Here is a 16,974-nt window from a genome sequence, read left to right on the forward strand (position 1 = left end):
CTAGTGAGGATAGATTGCATGAACACATAAAAACATCTTTGCTTAGTTAATTGATCATTCATGAAAATAGCATTTGTTGGATAGTATGTGTTTGAGTGATCACTAAAAGCATGTGCACATCTTGATTGAAGTCTTGATGATGAGCTAAATTGAGTATTTACTTGTCTTGAAAGAAGGATTTTTGAATGTGGTGAACCATTATATGGATTGATGGAAGATTGAGTTACATCTTGTTTGCTTGAGGACAAGCAAAGTTTTAAGTTTGGGGTTGTGATAACGGTTGAAAAACCGTTATTTTTATGCTTAAATTTGATACCAAAAGCAACCTTTAAGACTTAGAAACTAGCTTGAACTCATATTTTTGCTTTAGTTTTGAGAATAAGAGAGTTGAAAGTGCATTTAATGGTTTTGTGCAAGATTCCCTTGATTTTGTAGGCTAATTGAATGATTTGAAAGAAGAATTGAAATACCGAATGATTGGAGTGCTGAAAAATCAACCAGAAACCAGAAAAGTCAACCAGTCAACCAGAAAAGTCAACCAGTCAACCAAAAAAGTCAACCAGTCAACCAGAATGCTGAAAAACCAACCAGAACGCAGAAAAAGTCTGACCGAGTGGCGCTGAGCGGAAAAATACCGCTAGGCACTTTTCGGGTGCCGAAATCACCGCTGAGGGGCAAAACAGCAGCTGGGGGGCAAAATGGATCATGCGCTAGTACCGCTCAGCGGTAAAATACCGCTGAGTGCCATTCTAAGTGGGCTTGGACCGGTTTTCTTTCGTTTTTATGGGCTTGGACTTGTTTTATGTTATTTTTATGCCCTATTTAAGGACTTGCACGTCCTAGGGTTTGTATCTTTGGCTGGAAGGAAGTAGAAACACACTTTTCCACCCCTTGGGGTAGATTGGCAGATGGTGACAGCTCTCCTCTTCTCTTTCTCGGGTTTTTCTATCTCTTTCATTCTTTCATTATTATTCATCTAGGTTCACCATGAATATGGTGAACTAAACTCTGTATGTTTGTTGGGGAATCAATGTAATCTTTTGAAGCTCTCATATATGGAATTTGTTTTTACATCTTTTATTTAAGATCTATGCTTTCTTTCATCATTAGTTAGGGTTTTTCCTCTTTGCGTAATGCTTGCATTGTTTAACTCATTCGATGCATGATTATTGGTTTTGTCGATACGGGCGCGTACGGGGAAGTCTAGATCCAGGGAATTTCTTCCAATATCATATTGGTTGTCGTTAAGCTCCTGCACTTATGAACTGATCATTAGGAATGCTAGGAATTGTATGAACTCGTGATTAGGGAGAAGCCTTCTTGAAAGGTACTTTAGAGAGTGGCATTAACATTGATGAATTGAATGTTGAATTCCTAAAATATATGAGAGTGGATAAGATGAAATTGAACCCCAACAACATATTCATACATATATTTCATTGAAAGTGTTTATCTTTTGCTTTTGCCATTGATCAAAACTTCATGCATACATATTTAATTTTCGTCTTTTGCATATAAAATCCAAATATTTTGTCTTTAAGTCTTAGCTAATCAATAAACCACACAACTAAACTAGGCCGTGAGTCCTTTGGGAAGAACGATACTTGGTCTTACCAAGTTTATTACTTGAACGATTCGGTCATACTTGCCGATTGAAAAACAAGTTTGTGACATCATATTTTGGTGTTCATAAATTTGTCCATCAATCGTATGAACTCGTAATTAGGGAGAAGCCTTCTTGAAAGGTAATTTAGAGAGTGGCATTAACAATGATGAATTGAATGTTGAATTCCTAAAATATATAAGTGGATAAGATGAATTTGATAAACCCCAACAACATATTCATTCATATAATCCATTGAAAGTGTTTGTATTTTGTTTTAGCCATTGATCAACCTCATGCATACATGTTTATTTTCGTCTTTTGCATAGTAAAATCCAATTATTTTGTTCTTAAGTCTTAGCTAATCAACAAATCACATAACTAAACTAGGCCGTGAGTCCTTTGGGAGAACGATACTTGGTCTTACCGAGTTTATTACTTGAAACGATTCGGTCATACTTCCCGATTGTTCAACAAGTTTGTGACATCATATTTTGGTGATCATAAATTTGTTCATCAAGTTTTTGGCGCCGTTGCCGGGGACTCTGGTTTAACTGGTTAATTTGTGTGATTATTGATTATCTTTGACTTTAATTTTGAATTTTTGTTTTTATTTTCTGTTTTTACTTTTTCGATTTTTATTTGATTTGGTTTTATTTTATTTGATTTTATTTGATTTTATTTTATTTGATTTTATGTTATTTGATTTGATTTGATTTTATCTTATTTGATTTGATTTGATTTGATTTTATTTTATTTTATTAGATTAGATTTTATTTGATTTGATTAGATTAGATTTTATTTTATTTTATTTTATTTGATTAGATTAGATTTTATTTGATTTGATTTGATTAGATTTTATTTTATTTGATTAGATTAGATTTTATTTTATTTGATTTTATTTTATATTATTTTATCTTATCCTCTGAATCTTTTATCTTCTGAATCTATATCTTCTCCTATATCTTTTTGTGCTAACAAATCTTTTCTAGGGTTTTGTTTTCTTGTGCATGCAGGAAGCAATTAGAACAAGGAGCAAGAAAACAACAGAACCTCTACTTGAAGGTCTAGACGAGAGTAGACGGAGGAGAAGAATCCGAACATCTAGAGAACTTTTCCCTTCTCCAGAAACTCTCTTACAATCACCACCACAAGGTTCTGTTCATAGCATAGAAAATATGGAGAACAACAATGTTAGAAGAACTCTTGCTGACTATACCAATATAGCTGGACCTTAGCACTTTAACAGTATAGCTAGACCTAGAGTCAATGCAGCTAATATGGAGGTCAAACCAGGACTGATTCAACTGGTGAAAAGCAACCAATTTAATGGGTTATCTCATGAAAGCCCATATGAGCACCTCACTACCTTCAATGAGATCTGCAACACAGTCAAAATTAATGGGGTGCCAGACGAAGCTATCAAACTTAGCTTGTTTCCTTTCTCATTGGGAGGCAATGCTAAGCTTTGGTTGAATTCTTTCCCAGAAGAAAGTTTCACAGAGTGGGAAGCAGTGGTCACAAAATTTTTAAACAAGTACTTCCCACAATCTAAGGTGACAAAAGGCAAGCAAGAGATTTCTTCATTTAAGCAGGGTATGGAAGAATCACTGGGGCATGCATGGGACAGATACAAAAGCTTGCTAAGAAAAACACCCACGCATGGCTTTGAAGATCAGGAAGTAGTCTTAACTTTCCTTGGAGGGCTTGGTTCACAAACCAAGATGATGCTGGACGCCTCAGCAGGAGGCAATATTAAATGGAAAACTCCAGAGGAAGCAACAGAGATTATAGAAAACATGGCTACTAGTGATAATGAGCTACACAATGAGAGAGGAGCTCCTATGCAAAAAGGAGCCCTCCAATTACAGACACATGATGCCCTGCTAGCTCAAAACAAAATTCTAACTCAACAGCTGGAGACTCTGACCAAAACTCTTGCACAATTACCCAAAGAGTTGAAAACTACTGCATAGGTACAAACCCAGTTGTGCGAATTGTGTGGAGGCGACCATATCAATGGTCAATGTGCCTTTCCAGTTGAAGTCGTAGAGGATGTAAACTACATGACCAATCAGTATCGTCAAGGAAGCTACAATCAGGGGTGGAAACCACACCCAAGTATTGGTCAAGGGCAAACTGGGCAAGCTGGTCAATATAATAAGCAGCAGCAGCAACCCACCTTATGGCAACAATTATCTATGCTTAATGAAAGGTCCATGAGGATGGAGGAAACTCTCAACAATTTCATACAGAAAACTGAGTCTACCCAAAAGAGCACTGAAGCTGCTATAAAAAATTTGGAGACTCAGATGGGGCAGATCACCAAACAGGTGGAAGAAAGGCCAAATAGAAATTTTGGGGCTAATACTGAGGTTAACCCCAGAGAAGAGTGCAAGGTGGTAGAGAGTGTTGATGATGAGAAAGTTGAGTTAGATACAGAAGAGAGAAGAGAAATAGAGAGCAAAAGTACGTTTCCTTTTCCAATCCATCAAGGGAAACAATTGGACTTCACAGAATTATTCAGAATGGTGGATAATGGTGCACCTTAGGAGCAGATTCTACAGCAAATCACAGTTTACACAAAATCTGATGAAAACATCTCTACAAAGAAAAGACGTAGAGATGATGAAGCAAAGGAGTGTATAACTGTTGAAAAAGAGTCATTCCCTCCTAAAGCAACAGACCTAGGCAGTTTTTCTATCCCTTGTACCATAGGGAAGAAAAGGGTGAAGAAAGCTTTTCTTGATCTAGGTTCAAGTGTTAACTTGATACCTTACTCTTTACTGGAGCAAATCGACAATGTTAAAGTGAAACCTGTAAAGGTTAATCTAGTAATGGCCGATGGATCTTCAAAGGAGCCATGTGGGATTGGAAAGGACATTATAGTTTGTGTTGGCAAAGTTCAATTCCTGGCAGACTTTGTGGTGATGAAGATGGAGACAGAGAAGATACCTATCATACTTGGAAGACCGTTTATGAAAACGGCCAGAGCTATCATTGATGTAAATGAAGGTATAGTAGTGCTCCAGGACAGAGAGGAGAGAGTGGTTGTAGACGTCTTCAAAGATGAGATGCAAGCACAGGAGGAGGAAGCTAGTTATAAAGCTGCATTTCAAGATGCACACATGACTAGCCATAAAGATGAAAATCCCAAGGTTGCAGGTAACCATTGTTTGTTGTTTCAGGTACACAAGGAAGAAAAGATTGGAAGAGGAGGAGAAATTCCTGATGACTGGGAGAAAAGAAGACCCCAACTTGGTACACCTGTGAGAATCAAAAACAAGTTGTGGGTTGTGAAGGGCTTTAAAGAGAAGGAGATGATAGAGATAGAGTCTCCACATTCTAGAAGGACCAAAACAGTTCACAGGAAACAGCTGAGGAGTTGGTGGGATGACAACATCAACTATAAAGAAGGAACTTGAGCTTTACTGGGTCAAGCTAATGACGTTAAAAGAGCGCTTGCTGGGAGGCAACCCAGTGATTTTAGAACTTTTAAATTTTACTTTGGTTTGTAATCTTTAAATCTGTTGAACATTATATTGTTGAACATAGCATCTACTGAAGGATGTTAGTTGGATATAGCATCTACTGAAGGATGCTAAGTGTATAACACCTACTGATGGGTGTTGGTGAGAAAATTTTGCACCTACTGATGGGTGTTGGTAAGTTTTTAACACCTACTAATGGGTGTTGGTAAGTGTGTAACACCTACTGATGGGGTGTTGGTGGATTTTGGGTCAGGCTCGTGATGTTAAACAAGCGCTACCTGGGAGGCAACCCAGTTGATTGATTGTTTTTGTTTGTTTCATTTTACTTGCATAATAGGGTTTGCATAAGTATTCTAAACATTGAATTGCAGGGAACCAGTGAGGGGCATGTTTAGGAGGCACTTAGGTTAAGAAAAGAAGGAGAAGAGCACTTCATGAAAGTGCCGCTGAGCGGTAAAACAACCGCTGAGCGGTGCTATCGCAGATTGGCTTTGGTTGCCCCTTAGCGGGACCCGAGCCCATTAGGGTATTTTTATACCCTAAGCTGCGTTTTGGTTTCTCTTTTCAGACTCTTCTCTGCACACACACTCCTACATACCTTTTCAAAGGTTCTCTACAACTTTTCCCTCATCCCTCTTTAGAAAATCTCCCTTCCACTCACTTGCTCACTAGTTTTCCATCTAAGTTTGAGGTTGGGAGAGAGTATCATTGAAGGGGCTGATTTCTTCATTGTGGTTTACTAATGCTTAACAATGTATCTTTTGGTTTTGTGAATTATGTTTGATGTAGGGATGGCCTCCTCATCGGGCAAAAAGAATCAAGACTAGAAGATCCAAGAAGAGGAAGATACAGAGGACAGCTCAGATTGATGAGGAGCTGAGATAGCATTTACGGATGAATGCTATCATATGCTTATGTTTTTGTTGGTTTAAGTTTTCTAAACTTATTTACTTTTTTGTTTTAGATTAGGGTTTGATGTACTCTATTGGAAACATGGTTTGTTATGATGGTTTGTTATTAACTGTGATTGTGTGATAAGTAATGCTTGATGATGATTAGTGATTGATTGATGTTGAGATAGATGTGCACATTAAAATGCTTATACAGGTGATTCACAAGCTTTGTGAACAAATGCAGGATATTATGATTGTGATTGTGGAACTAAGCAGGATGTGTATGTCAAATGTGAATGAGCTTATATGTGAGGTTTTGAGCTCTAGAGTTTTTGGTATGATTGAATGCTATTACTTTGAAAGCATGAATGACTTTGCCCAGGTTTTCTATGATTGAATCAATTGCTTGTTTTGCATCATGTGATCAAGGCCGTTTGTTGGAACCCTTTTTATTGGCCAAATTCATAAAGTTAGCCCACTAAAAGAGAACACTTTGTGTTTTATCCTTTGAACCCTTAGCCTTGAACATACACTGAAACCCTTGATTGAAAATCTTTACCTTGAGTTAAGTAGAAGATCTTGTGTGGTATTGTTAAATGTTCAAGTTTGGGGTTGTTGGGAAAACATGAAAAAGGAAAAGCATTGAGCTAAGAGCTAAAAAGTAAGAATATGCAAAGAAAAAAAAAAGAAAAAGAAAAGAAAAGAAAAAGAAGCAAAGCTCAATGCAAATGCGAAGGCAAGTTGGGAAGAATAAGAAAAATTGTGTTGTTATGATTCTCTTAACTCAAGGATTTTGTGATCCAGAAAAACCAATTTTCTTGTTAACCCAGCCACATTATAAGCCATTGAAAAGTCCTTGTGATGATGCATGCTTGTGAATGTTTTTGATTGTGGTAAAATGAAAGGCAAAGTTGATTCATGTGACATTGTGATAGTAGAGTGAATGAGTGATTACTTCTTATACACTTGTGTGTGAGTGAAACACTTTACCTAGTGAGGTAATATTCCATAAGCACATGAACATCCATGCTTAATTGATTGATCATTCTTGAAAAATAGCATTTGTTGGAATTTAAATGACTTTGTGAACACTAAAGCATGTGCACATCTTGATTGAACTCTTGGTCATAAGTTTGAGTGAAGTTGTTACTTATCTTGAAAAAGAGGATTTTTGAATCAGTGAACCATCATATGAATTGGTTGAAGATTGAGTTACATCTTGTTTGCTTGAGGACAAGCAAAGTTCTAAGTTTGGGGTTGTGATAACAGTTGAAAAACTGTTATTTTCATGCTTAAAATTGACACAAAAAGCAACCTTTACACTTAGAAACTAGCTTGAAATCATGCTTTTATCGATATTTTTAGAAATAAGAGAGTTGGACAGGTTTATGCTTGATTTCAGTGTTTTTGTGCAGGTTTTAAGGTGAATTTAGTGAAAGAAGTGAAGAAGGAGAGAGATGGAATCAGAAAAGTCAACCAGAAACCAGAAGAGTCAACCAGTCAACCAGAAAAGTCAACCAGTCAACAAAAAAGTCAACCAGTCAACCAGAATACGAAAAAAGTCAACCAGACGAGTTTTGGGCCAGTTTTATGCGATTTTATGATTTGTTTGGGCCTGGACCCGTTTTCTATTATTTTTATGTCCTATTTAAAGACCTAGATGTCTTAGGGTTGGTATCTTTGGTTGAAACGAAGCAAACACTCTCTTTTTCACCCCTTGGGGGTAGATTGGGAGATGGTGACAGCTCTCCTCTTCTCTCTCTCGGGTTTTTCTATCTCTTTCATTCTTTCATTATTATTCATCTAGTTTCACCATGAATATGGTGAACTAAACCTTGTATGTTTGTTGGGGAATCAATGTAATCTTTTGAAGCTCTCATATATGGAATTTGTGCTTGCATCTTAATCTAAGATTTATGCTTTCTTTCATCATTAGTTAGGGTTTTTCCTCTTTGCTTAATGCTTGCTTTGTTTAACTCATTCAATGCATGATTATTGATTTTGTCGATACGGGATCGTACGGGGAAGTCTAGATCCGGGGAATTTCTCCCAATAAGTATATTGGTTGCCTTAAGCTCCTGTGCTAAATAAACTAATTATTAGGAATGCTAGGAATCGTATGAACTCGTAATTAGGGAGAAGCCTTCTTGAAAGGTAATTTAGAGAGTGGCATTAACAATGATGAATTGAATGTTGAATTCCTAAAATATATGAGAGTGGATAAGATGAATTTGATAAACCCCAACAACATATTCATTCATATAATCCATTGAAAGTGTTTGTATTTTGTTTTAGCCATTGATCAACCTCATGCATACATGTTTATTTTCGTCTTTTGCATAGTAAAATCCAATTATTTTGTTCTTAAGTCTTAGCTAATCAACAAATCACATAACTAAACTAGGCCGTGAGTCCTTTGGGAGAACGATACTTGGTCTTACCGAGTTTATTACTTGAAACGATTCGGTCATACTTGCCGATTGTTCAACAAGTTTGTGACATCATATTTTGGTGATCATAAATTTGTCCATCAGCAGCTTCACTCTTCAAGAATGAGCGGCTTCTCGGACCAGAGGTGGCAGCGGAATATGAAAACGCAGATGCAGTTGGAGGTGCACGGAAGGTGTTTGTGAAAATGTCTAGTGCGGTTTTTGGAGTGTGTAGGCAGAGGTTCTAGCTCAGACGACCTTCCAAGAGGGAAGGAAGCTAGAGATAAGTGTGCTAAGAAGGCACAAGTCAGTGAACTTGAAGAAAAAGTGGCTGGAACCAATTCAACAACATTTCTTTTTACAATTCAAGTTAAGTTTTTACATTGAATCAAGCTCATTTTTATAGGTGCGGATGAGCTGGGAACCGTGCAAAGGAAGCTACTCAATTAACATGTGCTGATGGAGATGACCAGCGTGGTTTGCATTCTTCATAAGAACAACATTTAACACGTGTAAAATGTGAAATGGTTGATGAAGAAACGCTGGCTGCTTGTGTTTTCGGTTGGGCGCATGCTTTGCTGTTTGACATGGAACATGTGGAAAATGTTGGAAGCTGGTTGTGTTCCATGTGGGAAATGTTCTTCAAAGGTGAGGAGCTACACGGCTGGCTTGGAAAATGCACTCTTCTTAGCTTCCTTTGTGCTCTCTTGATTGGCAAGCTTCCTAGGTGATAACAGTTGAAAAAATGTTATTTTCATGCTTAAAATTGATACTAACACTACAAAAAAAAACTTATTTAGAGGGGGTTTTATTTTCAATTTGCGGGGGTTTTTACCCTCCGCTAAATAAATTCCGGAGGTTTTTCAAACCCCCGCAGTTTGAGTCGCCACAAATTATCTGCGGGGGTTTTTTTTGCCCCCTGGTATCATATTCAATTTGCGGGGGTTTTTCTGCGGAGGGTAAAAACCTCCTCTATATATTCAATTTGCGAGGGTTTTACGGCGGAGGGTAAAAACCTCCTCTATTACTGACTATTATTTTGAGGGGGGTTTTTAACCTCCTTTATATTTTTGTCACTTTTTTGTTTAATGATTATTAAAATATATAATATCGTTTTTTGTTTGATGATTATTAAAATATATAATAACTATCTATTTCCATTAATTTTTTTTTTCAATTTCAAAATTAAATAAATTTAATTTTTTTCTAAAATTATTAAATACCAAACAAATATGATTCATGTGATTAAAAAAAGATTGGAAACAGGTCTTTATCCATTGGGAATTGCTGCACTAAAGTCTAGATTCATGAATATTGAGATTCATGAATATTGCTTATATTGTCCTCATAAGATTCCACTAACCATACATTTACTCTACATAAATGAAATTATTTCTGAAATGTATATAAAGCATATGTCCTGCTGAGTGCATTTTTTGCTCTAGTAATTCATCAAAACTAAATCTTGAACTGATAGATTCATTTCATTCAGATAATCAGAAAGTTCGTAAGAAAGCAGAAACCCTTTGTGAAGGAGAAAAATATTTCTTCTATTCTTAAGCATTCAATAAAATTATTCATCCTTTGCATGTCTCTACTAATTTCATTTCATACCAAGCCAAGTATTTCCAATTTATTTAAGGATCATGTTCAGACAGGTAAGCCTTGTAAGTCATTAATAATTCCTGAAGAAAATTAATAAAAAAAAAGGAAGTAGAAAGATGCCTCATGGCAGTTATATCTCTTCCACTCCCTTGGACAGGCCTCAAAGCAATTTCCAGATAGTCAGGGGGTGTTATTTTTCTGTTATCTTCTACTAGGTCCAAATAAAAGTCCTGCGAGCAAGAGGAAAGAGAAATAAGGTAAAGACTGAAACTAGATAACAGAAGAAGGCTAAAATGACATAAGGACACACGGTCAGAAATTAAGAATTTCAAGTTTCCCAAAATATGAGGTGAAACAATGACAAAAGGTTTGTAAGCAACTCACTCTAAGAAGCCAGACAAAAATAGGGGAAAATTGACCCAGTTTAGACACCGAACTCCTCCCTCCAGATGCTCTAACACGAATGTGCTTTGTCATCTGAGTGACAAGAGAAAGTCCATCAAGAGCAGCCTCATCGATACCACCCATCTACAAAAGAGAAAATAGGGAATGAATTTGTATCTTCACAAGTGGATCAACAAACTGGTCACTAAATTATCAAAATCAAAAAGTATGCAGAAGTAAAAGCACACTCAATTATACGTAAATATAAGATTTTATAAGATAACCCAACCTGGTTATAAATAAACATGCTAGACAAAAGGACAGCCAATGAGAAGATCTGGGTGCTATATGTTCCCTGTACATTAAGAAAAACAGAGAAAAAGAAGGAAAGAACATCACAACGGATGGAAATGGCTACCTACGTATACACACATAAAAATGAATCATATTTGTTTCAGTGGTGTCCTAGTCATAAATTTCAGAAAGCTCTCTGGCAATGCCTAATAAATTATATCTACCCTACGCCTAATAATCTATGCCATCCAGCCAAATACATCACACATATAAATGAGTTCGGATCTTATTACCTTTCCAAATGAGTGAACAAGCTAATAAAGAGTCACAATTCAGAAAGGTAACTTCTCCTTCTTAACCTGAAACTGAGAAATCAAACATGTGGTACATATCATTTACCTTTAAGAAATCAAGCATGAGTGAATTATACATGCATTGAAAATAATAAATGACTATTAATTATATTTTCAACTCATACATTTGACTAATTGATATCCTCGTCTAAATGGTTTGTAGCCAATTGAACATATTCATTGTCATTACTATAAAATTTTTCCAACTCTTGATCTTGGTATGGTTCGTTTTCATATAACTCTTCTTGTACCTCTTCTCCCATTTCATACAAATCTCTTGGCTTTAAATGCACAGCAACACTCCATCCTTCATTAACCACATCATCAACATAATATACCATTTGTGCTTGAGATGCCTCAATATAAGGTTCATGTTCTTCACGGTTTCCAATATGAATAAGTCTATCAAAGTTAACACAATTAAAATTCCATTGATCCTTTTTATATCCTCTCTCTCTTGTAGTATCTACCCACTTACACTTGAAAAGAACAACTTTGAATCGACCATAATAATTAAGCTCAATAATATCCTCCAACTTTCCATAATAGGATAAGTCTGCTTGCCTTAAGTTCCTATCAACAGTACTTGAAACACAAGCTGTATTAGATGTTAAAAAGACACCACTATTTTGTGTTCTCAATCCCTCATCACGAGTCAATGTTCGAAATTTGAACCCATTGATGTTGTAAGCAGTAAATCTTCTAGCATTATCCAATGGACCTCGTGCTAGAAACTTCAAGTCAGTAGACATTGAATTTATTGTTTCTGGATTCATAATCTAAACAAGGAAATAATGTTAGACATAATTAAAAGATAACTTGGTAAGTAAGAGAAAGTGTTCTATTTGATCACCCACCCGCCTTTGAAACCAATCAACAAACTCTTTAAACACTCTAGTTTCTATCTCAGTAGTTGAAGGTCGCCTTCCTCTTGATCTTCTTTTTATTAGATCTCTAAATTCACTACAAAAATTAATTACATTAAATGCATAAAATACAAGAATAATGTGGTTCAATTTGTTTAACTACAAATCACACACTTAATGTAGTGTACTTACTCAACAAACGGTGTGACTATCGCACAATTTAAAAGCACATATCGATGGGCTTGTAGCTTTTGCATATGAGTTAAAGTAAACATTGAGGAACCTCCTACCACCTTCCCACCTAGTGGGAATATAGATGACACAAAACACTCATTATCATTTGGGTTATCACAAACACGTCGTTGTGTATTGAACCTTGTCTCTATATCTTCAATGTATCTAGAACAAAAAGTAAGAGACTCTTCAGCTAAGTATCCCTCAGCTATAGAACCTTCTGGTTGTGCCTTGTTTCGTACAAAGGTCTTTAAATGACCTAATTCCCTATAATAATGATAAATAATTACATTAAATAAATTGGACACATATAATATCATACCTTGAACTAAAAGTAGTTAGCAATTACCTCTCTATAGGATACATATATCGATAATGAACTGGACCTCCAAGCTTTGCTTCCTCTACCAAATGAACAGTTAAATGAACCATAACTGTGAAGAATGATGGTGGGAATAACATTTCTAAGTGGCAAAGTGTAACCACAATACGATTTTGAAGCATTTCAAGGTCTTCAAGATTTAAGCTTTTACTACAAAGGGCCTTAAAAAATGAGCAAAACTCCACCAAGGTTGCAGTGACATGGTTTGGTAACAAATTACGTATTGCCAACGGAAGTAATTGCTCCATTATAATATGGCAATCGTGACTTTTTAGTCCTGATATTTTATGTTGAACATCATCAACACATCTAGAAATGTTACTTGAGTAACCATCAGGTACTAAAACATTTTTCAAAGTTTTGAGGAACAACCTTTTGGTATCACGAGTTAGTGAAAACAAAGCAAGGTGGTATCTTCCATTATCATCTGGCCAAAGATCCTGTCTTATGCCCATTTCCTTCAAATCTTTCCTTGCATTAAGATTGTCTTTGGATTTAGGCTTCTCATTCAACAAAGTATAGATTAAATTGTCAAATACATTCTTTTCAATGTGCATGAAGTCTAAATTGTGACGTAACAAATTAGACTCCCAATATGGAAGTTCAAAAAAAATGCTTCTTTTATTCCACTGTTTAACTTCTTGTCTGCATCTTTTTCCTTTACCATCCAAATGAATTCCTCTCCCAAATGTAACATTAATATTTTCCACTTGCCTAAAAATGTCAGATCCTGATAATTTTAGTGGTGGATTTCGTTCTTCAATGCTTCCATCAAAGCGAACACGATTCAATCTAAATCTATGGTTTCTACTTAAAAAGCGACGATGTCCCATAAAACACCACTTCCTACTATGAGGAAGACGACAAGGTTCTGCATCAAAGTTACAAGTAGGGCAAGCTAAACCTGTGTGTGTGTTCCAACCAGATAAAATACCAAGGCCAGGAAAGTCACTAATTGTCCACATAAGAGCTGCTCGCATTCTAAAAGTTTCATTCAATGAAGAATCAAAGGTCTCCACCCCATCATTCCATAGCTCACGTAACTCATCCACAAGGGGTTGTAAGTACACACCAATACTATTTCCAGGCATCTGCTTACCTGGAATGATCATGGATAGGATCAATGAAGTGTGCTTCATACAAAGCCAAGGTGGAAGATTGTATGGAATTAAAAACACTGGCCAAATACTATAAGTAGAACTCATAGTGCCAAAAGGATTAAAACCATCACTAGCAAGGCCTAAGCGAACATTTCGAGGATCTAAAGCAAATTCAGGATGCATTACACTAAATGTCTTCCATGCCTCACCATCCCTTGGATGCCTTATAACTCCATCCTTGTTCTCTGAAGAATGCCATCTCATATGCTCTGCAGTCTTAGAGCACATAAACAATCTTTGCAATCTTGGTTTCAAAGGAAAGTAACGTAAAACTTTTGCAGGTTGCTTTTTTTTCTTCTTTGGGTTCCATCTAGATGTACCACAATGTTTGCATGTTTGCAAATCCTTTTCATCATCTCTTAAATATAACATACAATGATTTGGACATGCATCTATTTTGGTATAGTTAAGACCAAGTTTGTTGATGATTTTCTTAGCCTCATAAAAAGAAAGAGGCAACTTTGCTTCACTAAATGCATCTCTTAGCAAATCTAGGATCATAGTCATTGCCTTGTCACTTAATCCACACAAAACCTTGATATGATATAATTTGATTACAAACTCTAATTTTGTGTACTTGCTCCCGTCACACAATATTTGATTTCCGTCATTGAGAAACTCATTAAATTCATTATGATTCTCCCTTGGCCTTTCATTAATAACATCATCTTCACCCAATGGTTGTGATCTGCCTATATTAGTACCTTCTTGCCTATAATGTCCAAATGCTTCATTTATCATTGTTTCCATTGGATTTTCAAAATGAAATGTCTCTTGTGACTCATCTTCATTTCTAGAAATATCTTGTCTTTGCCTCTCACCATGAAGATTCCAAATAACATAATTTATGGGAAATTGTTTTAAAATCAAGTGCTCCTCAACTATGCCTCTAGCTTGCCATTTCACAAACCCACATTTGGGGCATGGACATCGAATTGTGTCTCCAGAGGCCCCATTCTCAAAAGCAAAATCTAAGAATTTTTGCAAACCAATTGAGTATTCAACTGTATTTCGGGGCTTAGTTATCCAAGATTTATCCATTCAAAAATATTCCTAAACAAAATAAAATACACTAACACATGAAAAAGAATACAATATTCATGGAAAATACAAATAAATAATGAATTAGAAAAAATGAAATACTTGTTTCTACTAACCAATACAGCAAAATTTACTGGTATAAACAGCAAGGAAATAATGCTGAAACAGCCAGCAACATTACAGAAAACAGCAAGCAATCACTACTAAAAACAGCAAACAGTAATGACAGAAAGTGCAGAATGTGCAGAATTCTGATACAGCAACTGCACAAAATCTAACCAGCAACAACAGAATAAAATTCTGGACAGTAGCAATATTTTAATCAAATGCATTATCTAGTAATACCTATGAATGGTTCAGTAAAATAGAGTAACCAATATGACCATACAGACCATCAGACAATTCTTCCCATGAATCCTCACTATTCATACTACTTTAATTGTCCATTTACAAGATATTAAAAAACAGACAAGACAATCACAATCACATTATATCATAAACGTACCAAACAATAGTTTAACCAAGAATCACAAGATGATAAGGTTAATAAAATTTATGCACACAATTATACACAACGTATCATGTAGTCTTTCACATTATTCACACACAAACTCATTAAACCGAATGTTCATCAGGGTATAACAATTCATTCACTCATTCAACCAAGTCATTTCAATTCAACCAAATTGATAAGAATACCATTTCACAATTTCTTTAACAATCACAAATGGCATTTCAAAGAGATTTACCTCCCCATAATCATTGTTCTACAACATATTAAATAAATAATCCAAACCATAAAATTACCCATCATTTTATTAACACCTAAGACAACCTACTAATACCCAACTCTTTTCATATTTCAATGAAACCTGAAACAACCACAACCTTCATCCAAAGGTACACAAATTTCCAGATTATAACAAGACCATTCAACTTCAATATGCATTAATTCAAAAAGAATTCATACAACCCAATTTAACCCTTTAAACATCCCCAAACATACACCTATTATTCCAGCTCATAATTATATCCAATATGAATATCAAGTTCTTAATTTACAATTAGAAATTAAAACACATGATATACCCATTTCCACCCACCAACTATCATATTCACTTTTCTACTTAACAGAGATAATACTCATTTAAGATTTTCATTTAGCAAAAAAAATTACAAATTAATAGAAATTATACATTATCACATTTCGAACAACCAATTCAAACCAAGATAGCTCCTGATACCAATAACACATATATCTATAATTTTTGGAACAACCAACATATCGAAACGGTTCCAAAGAATCAAACCACGAACACCAATTGTTTTCAAACGTTTACATGCAGCTTATTAAAACAAGAAAGACAAGATCCCCATACCTTTTCCGAATTCTTACCACCTCCAAAATCCTACTTTTGCTTACCATCTTTGTTTCCCAATTTAAAACCACAACAAATATGGATATATCTTGATGCACTTTTGAAGTATTAAAACACATACACCACTCAATAAAATGCATAAACTTGATGAATTAGACACTTTCCAGTTAATATTCATTTGACCCTACAAAAACTGAAAGAAAACCAAATGTCGAACTCAAGTTACTCGATGAAAAACATGATTGAAACTGGGAAGAAGATAACCCACTAAAGTAACGCAGAATGAACTCAATAAAACGTTGCACCAAATAAAAGCACAAAGAGTTGTAGAACGATGTACCTCCGTGACGTTATGAGCTCCGCTGTCTGCCGGTCCGCAGAACCCCCGTTGCAGCTTCGTCCACCGACTACGAATCTGAAAGGAAAAGGAAACACGGGCAATCCAAAGGAGAAATGAAAGAAATGAATGACAACAGGAAATAGAAGAAGGAAGAAAGGAAGATTGCGTACCTGCGAGGGAGAAATCAGATGGAATGATTTTGCGGATGGAATTAAGGGGGGAACTGATTTTAGGGTTCAGTGGAAGGGAGAAATTGAATCAGAAATTAGACGAAAATATTGGGTTTAGGTAGATGGGTTTAAGATATGAAGGGAATAAAATTTTAGGATTGTTAAAAGAAAACTTAAAGTAAAATTTTTAGAGGGAAAAATGTAAAAGAATTAGTAAATGAAGAAAAAAAAAATATTATTATTTGAGGAGGTTATAAACCTCTCTTAAAAGGAATTAAAACTCCCACAAACATTGTCAGTTAAATAATTTAAATTAAACATCTTAAGTTGTGTTAATTTGAGGGGGTTTT

General features: G+C 35.5%; 2 protein-coding genes across 2 annotated transcripts; both read right to left on the reverse strand.

Moving 5' to 3' along the window:
- Nucleotides 1–9,941: 9,941 nt before the first annotated feature.
- Nucleotides 9,942–16,704, reverse strand: LOC124835564 (uncharacterized). Its single transcript, XM_088113169.1, has 4 exons — nucleotides 16,455–16,704; nucleotides 10,695–10,760; nucleotides 10,406–10,549; nucleotides 9,942–10,251 (listed from the first exon to the last, which is right to left on the reverse strand). Exons 2-4 carry the CDS (start codon nucleotides 10,710–10,712, stop codon nucleotides 10,054–10,056), a joined length of 360 nt encoding a protein of 119 aa, XP_087969295.1. The 5' UTR covers nucleotides 10,713–10,760; nucleotides 16,455–16,704; the 3' UTR covers nucleotides 9,942–10,053.
- Nucleotides 12,107–15,006, reverse strand: LOC148206285 (uncharacterized). Its single transcript, XM_088113163.1, has 2 exons — nucleotides 12,502–15,006; nucleotides 12,107–12,419 (listed from the first exon to the last, which is right to left on the reverse strand). Exons 1-2 carry the CDS (start codon nucleotides 14,733–14,735, stop codon nucleotides 12,107–12,109), a joined length of 2,547 nt encoding a protein of 848 aa, XP_087969289.1. The 5' UTR covers nucleotides 14,736–15,006.
- Nucleotides 16,705–16,974: the final 270 nt, after the last annotated feature.

This window comes from Vigna umbellata, chromosome 1 (genome assembly GCF_029865625.1).
Source record: "Vigna umbellata cultivar VRB3 chromosome 1, Vumbellata_1.0, whole genome shotgun sequence".
In the NCBI taxonomy this organism is placed as follows: domain Eukaryota; kingdom Viridiplantae; phylum Streptophyta; class Magnoliopsida; order Fabales; family Fabaceae; genus Vigna; species Vigna umbellata.